General features: G+C 46.0%; 1 protein-coding gene across 2 annotated transcripts in view; it reads left to right on the top strand.

The window, feature by feature from the left end:
- camk1da (calcium/calmodulin-dependent protein kinase 1Da) overlaps window positions 1-6,844 on the top strand; it is a 200,888-nt gene that overhangs the window by 81,712 nt on the left and 112,332 nt on the right. For both annotated transcript variants that reach the window (XM_084330149.1, XM_084330148.1), the window contains exon 2: window positions 1,469-1,600. In XM_084330149.1, coding sequence (XP_084186275.1) covers window positions 1,469-1,600 — 132 coding nt within the window. The remainder of the gene's footprint in view (window positions 1-1,468; window positions 1,601-6,844) is intronic.

The following is a 6,844-nucleotide window of genomic DNA, read 5'->3' as shown; positions in this document are numbered from 1 at the left end:
TGTCTCTCTCTCTCTCTCTCTCTCTCTCTCTCTCTCTCTCTCTCTCTCTCTCTCTCTCTCTCCTCTCTCTCTCTCTCTCTCAATTCAATTCAATTCAATTCAAAGGGGCTTTATTGACATGGGAAACATACAAGTGTTATACAAGCCAGTGTTAAAACAAACAAAACAAGCAAAACAATCAAGAAGAAATCAGTACAGTACAGAATATTTTTGTGTGATTGACAGTCTTTATGGTGGCTGTATTCCGTTGGATGTCCTTTTCTTTCTTGTCACAGCAGCTCACAAATATTGCTGCTGTGTTTGCACATTGTTGTATTTCTCCGAGTAGGTATGGGAGTGTTGCGTTATATACATGTTTTCAAAGTCTCTTTGGGTGTTGGGTGTCTCTTATGTATGCCACATCAATGTGGAACGCCCTACCCAAAGCTGTAAAGGAATGTTAATCCCTACCCACATTCAAAACCGCTCTTAAAGAGCACCTACAGGAGGCTGCAATTCGAAACTGGCCACCGTAAATGTCCAAACCCCCCCACCCCCATCCCCTCCTAATAGACAGTCTCCTCCCCACCGCATGTATATATTCTCTCACCACCGTATGTATATTTCTCTCCCACCCACCCACCCCCTCCTAATGTACAGTCTCCTCCCCACCGTATGTATATTCTCTCCCCACCGTATGTATATTTCTCTCCCACCCACCCCCTCCTAATGTACAGTCCCCTCCCCATCATATGTATATACTCTGTCAGGATCTATGGGTAACAGTACTGTATATTTGCATATCGTATATGTCACAAATGTAACAGTACTAAATACCTGTATGTCATGTATGTCCCTATGCCATAAATGTCATGTATGTTGTGTATGTCATAAATGTCACTATGAATTGAAAATGGGGGACCCTGATGTAAACAAGACAAACGTCTTTCTCTGGTCTGCATCCCCTTAACAATTGTGTGTATTGAGCCGTACTGTATTGTACCCATTCTGCAATCTGTTAAATAAAGTTTTCATTCATTCATTAATTCTGATGTATAGTGGGCAGGTTGTTAAGAAGTGTAGCTCGGTTTCCACCTCTTCTTGTGTGCAGTGGGTGCACAGTCTGTCTTCTCTGGGGAGCCAGGTCTGCCTATGGCGGCCTTTCTCGATGGCTAGGCCGTGCTCGCTGAGTCTGTGCCTAGTCAAGGATCTCCTTAGTTTTGGATCAGTCACAGACACAGGTACAGTATTCTGCCACTGTGTACTCTCTGTTTAGGGCCAAATAGCATTCCAATTGGCTCTGGTTTTGGGTTGATTCTTTCCAATGTGTCAGATAGTTAGTCCAGTGTTGTATCTCTCAGTGTGGTTTCTTTCTCTCTCTGCCTCTCTCTCAACACATCGACTGAATAAGCCTCTCTCTCTGTCCGTCTGTCTCTCTCTCTCTCTCTCTCTCTCTCTCTCTCTCTCTCTCTCTCTCTCTCTCTCTCAGGGGGGCCTTCTCGGAGGTGGTGCTCGCCCAGGAGAGGCTGACTGGCCGCATGTTCGCAGTGAAGTGCATCCCCAAGAAGGCTCTGAAGGGGAAGGAGAGCAGCATCGAGAACGAGATCGCTGTGCTCCGCAAGTGAGTCTGCAGCACACACACACACACGCACACGCACACACACACACGCACATGCACACACACACAGACATAACATACACACCTCCTTCTTCTTGCTCGTTGCCCCGGCGACAGCAGCGCTACACCCTCCCCCCCAGCTCACCTCCAGGCGCATCACAATCTCATTCACTCCACGTCGTCGGGTCACGATACACACAGCCCACCTGGAGGGAGAGGAGGGCGCTGCCTTCAACCAGCTCTCTCTCTCTCTTTCGCTCTCTCTCTCTCTCTCTCTCTCTCTCTCTCTCTCTCGCTCTCTCTCTCTCTCTCGCTCTCTCTCTCTCTCTCGCTCTCTCTCTCTCTCTCTCTCTCTCTCTCTCTCTCTCTCTCTACAGTATGTCTCTCTCTCTCTACAGTATGTCTCTCTCACTCTCTACAGTATCTCTCTATCTCTCTCTACAGTATGTCTCTATCTCTCTCTCTACAGTATGTCTCTCTCTCTCTACAGTATGTCTCTCTCTCTCACTCTTGATTGATTGATTGATTGAAAACTTTATTAACAGATTGCAGAATGGGTACAATACAGTACAGCTCAATACACACAATTGTTAAGGGGATGCAGACCAGAGAAAGACTTTCGTCTTGTTTACATCAGGGTCCCCCATTTTCAATTCATCAGGACATATATGACATACATGACATACAGATAGACAGTACTGCTACATCTATACATTTATGACATACCAGATTTGCAAATACAGTACTGTTTGTGATACAAAAAGAGTCAAGAAAAGGGAGTATATACATTTGACGTAAAAACTGTACATTGGAGGAGGTTGGGTGGGGTTGTGTGGGGGGGGGTTGGGTACATTGGGATATTGACAACCATACTGGGTAATTTACATTGGAGGGGGTTGGGCGGGAAACACTGTACAAACAAGCAAAACTGTACATTGGGGGGGGGGGGGGGGGGACACTGTACAAACAAGCAAAACTGTACATTGGAATATTGACAAAACCATACTAGGTAAATTACTGTACATTGGAGGGGGTTGGGTTAGGACATTTACAGGGGCCAGTTTCGAATTGCAGTCTCCCGTAGGTGTCCCTTGAGAGTGGTTTTGAAAGTGGGTAGTGATTCACATTCCTTTACAGCTTTGGGTAGGGCGTTCCACATTGATGTGGCATAATTGCGAAACGTGTTTAGTCCCTTGTTTGAGTCGAATCTGGGTTTAACATGATTTGTGGAGCTCCCTCTGGTGTTGTGATCGTGGTATTCACTGACCTTTGGGAAGTATTTTGACATGTACATGGGTACCTTGGTCGTGTAGTGTATCTTGTAGACCAGGCCCATTGCAAGTTGCTGTACTCTGTCGTCTACTCTAAGCCATCCTAGGTTGTCAAAGTGGGCAGGGGTGAGGTGGGTTCTAGGAGTAAGGTCAAGCAGTAGTCTGACCAGTTTGTTTTGAGATGTTTGTAATTTTGTTTTTAGCGCCTTTGAGGTGCTTTGGTACCATGAGGTGCAAGCATAGTCATAGTACCCTTGAATGAGTGCTCCTGCCAGAGTCTTCAGGGTATTCTTGTTTACCAGAGAGGAGATCCGGTACAAGAATCGAGTTCGTTGGTTGACTTTTTTTATTACATTGGATGCCATTTTGTCACAGGAGAGATTAGCCTCTAGGATGGAACCCAGGTAGGTAATTTCATCTTTCCTTGTGACAATATTGTCACCCACTGTAACTGAGAAGCCGTCGGTCTTGCTGAGTTTGTTATTTGAACCGAAGAGAATGGACTCTGTTTTGCCCATGTGTAATGATAGTTTGTTATCAGCGAGCCATATGCAGATTTTGCCTAGTTCCAAACAGTATATCTCTCTCTACAGTATGTCTCTCTCTCTCTCTACAGTATGTCTCTCTCTCTCTACAGTATGTCTCTCTCTACGGTATCTCTCTCTCTACAGTATGTCTATCTCTCTCTCTCTCTACAGTATGTCTATCTCTCTCTATCTACAGTATATCTCTCTCTACGGTAGCTCTCTCTCTCTACAGTATGTCGCTCTCTCTCTACAGTATGTTGCTCTCTCTACAGTATGTCTCTCTCTCTCTCTCTCTCTCTCTCTCTCTCTCTCTCTCTACAGTATGTCTCTCTCTCTACAGTATGTATCTCTCTCTCTACAGTAGGTCTCTCTCTCTCTCTCTCTGTCTGTGAATGCCTTCACGCCTCAATAAAGTGTTTTGTATAGTGGCATAGTGTGCGTTCAGCCATGTAGTTTGTCACAATACCTGCCATATGCAAATGTGAATATCTCTATTTCAAGGGAAAACAGAAAGAATACTTTTGAGGAAAGCGACAGTTGCGATTGGCGCATCAAGAAAAGAGGGCAGAGCTTGAGATGGGCCAAACGGAATACAAATGCACGCGTGCTCGCTCATTTTTTATTTATTTTTTTAAATTTATATTTATTTTTTTAACCTTTATTTGACCAGGTAGTCACTTGAGATCAAAGATCTCTTTTTCGAGCAAGACCTGGCCAAAATGGCAGCAAAACAAAAACAAACATACAAAATACACAAAACACAGACAGAGACATAAAAGGCAAAGTGGGGCAAGGGGATACATTTGAGCTGCAGCAAACTAGATTGAATGGGATTTGGGGAGATTGGAGGGTAGGGTAAAAAGGTAGAAAGTGGATGGAAGGTGAGGCTTTGCAGGAGGTTGCTGGGGAGAGAAGGTCAGGTTAAAAATATAAAATATAACACCACATTATGCAGTGAAGCAGCGACATTCTCCCATCTCATTCTTTAAAATGCCCTTAATTTGAACTTTAAAATCAGATATGGTAGTGAGGGCCTCCAGTTTCAACGTTTTTTGAAGTCCATTCCAGGCAGAGGGAGCAGAGAACATGAAGGCCCTTTTCCCAAACTCTGTGCGGGTTCTTTTGAGGGAAGCGACAGTTGCGATTGGCGCATCAAGAAAAGAGGGCAGAGCTTGAGATGGGCCAAACGGAATACAAATGCACGCGTGCTCGCTCATTGTGATGTATGTAACTCTGTCAGTAGATACATCTGTGTGACTTCCTGTAGGTATGTTGGCATGTAAATAGCAATTCTGCACTTTAAAATCTGTTTCTAATCTATTTATTTGATGATATTATATGGGTTTATTATCTTCTGCGTTCATATGTACCTCTGTACATTCTCTCCATGCTGTGAAGGTTGCTGCTGTTGACAACAACACAACATTCTAAATTATATTTCATTTCAAACCTTTATTTAAACTTGAAAGGCAACTGGGGTTTCCCTCATTTACAGTCACGTTGAGTGTACATACAGAGTTAACCAAAAAAGGCATATAAAATCACACAGCATATGAAATCATAACAATAAGACAAGTATGGGGGCGGCTACGTGGTGCAGTGGGCAAGGCGCTCACCACGCATACTGGAGATTGGGCTCGAACAGGTAAGCCTCCCTGTTCGAGCCCAGCGCTCCACATTGCTTTCAGTTTAGCTGGTCGTCCGCACTAATGCACATTGGCAGTATTAGGGGGAGGGAAACTGATGGGTGGGGATCGGGCGTTGTGGACAGCGACTCCTACAGGTCGGTTAGTGCGCCTGCGCAGTAGAATCAGGAAGCGACGGGGGCGGGGCCCCTCCAAAGCCCAGACCCCTGACGCTGAAAGATAAGATAAGATAAGATATTCCTTTATTGATCCCCTTGGGGAAATTCCAGTGACACACACATACAGCTCATCGTCTCATTAACAACAACATATCACAATCATTAAATTTTTAGAGTAACAACGGCACAACATAAATTCAAACAGACATGTACATTTGTTGACACATGTCGACTACAGAATGCCTGAGACACCATATGCGATAGTCGGCTGCGACAACACCGGGATGTCGTTGCGCCAGGTGGCGGGAGGGAGGGTGGAAAGATTGTCCAGCGGGAGGGGGCAGGGACGGGGGGGATCGGGCTTTGGTGATGAGACAGTCATTTAGGCTCCCCCCTCCAGCACGCGTACTAGTCGGCTGCCGTCACCATCACGTGGAAGTGGCGCCGGGCGTACACGCGGGAGGGGGGATTGGGTAGGGAGTGGGGGTGGGGGAAGCCGCTTGCCACTCTTATCTCCCAGAGGGCCTTCGAATCCAGCAGCTCCCTGTTTCGACCTTGGTCCAGGAATTTGTTTTGGCTTTTATCCTAGCCACGTCACTTTAAATTTGATTTGAATAGAGTGAAATATAACTCTTGATTTGAGTGGAGTGAGTTTTAATAACTGACTGAATGCATTATTAGTCCAAGTGTCCAAGTGTCTTAATCAGTTCATTTTGGTAGGTCCTGTGCGCGGTAAACAGATCCAAAATCTTCTTATTGCAGTCCAAAAGCTTCGATTACGAAGATCGAGCCGCGCAGGTGGAAAGATGCGACTGCTGTTACCTCGAGTATTGGAGGGGACTCGTGCTATGTATGACTTAGTCCACATTGCAGTCGGCTTGTGGGAGGCATGAAACAGCGTTCAAAGACAGGGGAGGGTTGAATTGGACGATACGAAAATTGGGATGGGAGAAAAATTGAAAATGGGAGAAAAAGTGGATAAAAAAAACAATAAGACAAGTATGGATAACAATCAACACATACAGCTTAATTGACAACGGTTGGAGATCAAGGTTTTTTTTTTTTTTTTTTTTAATCTTTTTCCCCCTCCATTTTCCTCCGATTTTCTTCCATCCCAATGTTAGTCGTATGCCAATTCCCAGTCCCTTCCTGGTCGCTGCGCACTTACCCCCCACAGTCAGATCATCTGGGAGAGTGAAGGCTACCACGTGCTTCCTCCGACACACGTCCAGCCAATCACCGCTTCCTTTCACCTGGCAGCGCGGATTCTCATCGAGAGGGCGTAGCGTGTGGGAGGATCACACTATCCCCCTCAAGTCCTATCCGCGCTTAGCAGGCGCCCCGACTGAACTGTAGGAGTCGCTGTTTACAACGACCCGGACCCACCCCGCCAGCTTCTCCCACCCTCTAATACAGCCAATTGTATTAGTGCAGACGGCCAGCCAAGCTGGTGACAACCCCGGAGCTGTGAGCTGGATTCGAACAGGCGAATCCAGCTCACAGCTCCGGGGTTGGTGACGAACGCAATCTCCGCTCGGCCACCTAACCGCCCCTGGAGATCAAGGTTTTAAACTCTGCAACAGAGGGCAGAATCTCAAGCTTTAAGTTGGAGTTCATGAGCTAGAGGGGCATCGTAGCAAAATGC

This window comes from Notolepis coatsorum (assembly GCF_963971535.1).
Source record: "Notolepis coatsorum genome assembly, chromosome: 15".
In the NCBI taxonomy this organism is placed as follows: Eukaryota; Metazoa; Chordata; class Actinopteri; order Aulopiformes; family Paralepididae; genus Notolepis; species Notolepis coatsorum.
This window is presented reverse-complemented; position numbering and strand designations above follow the sequence as displayed.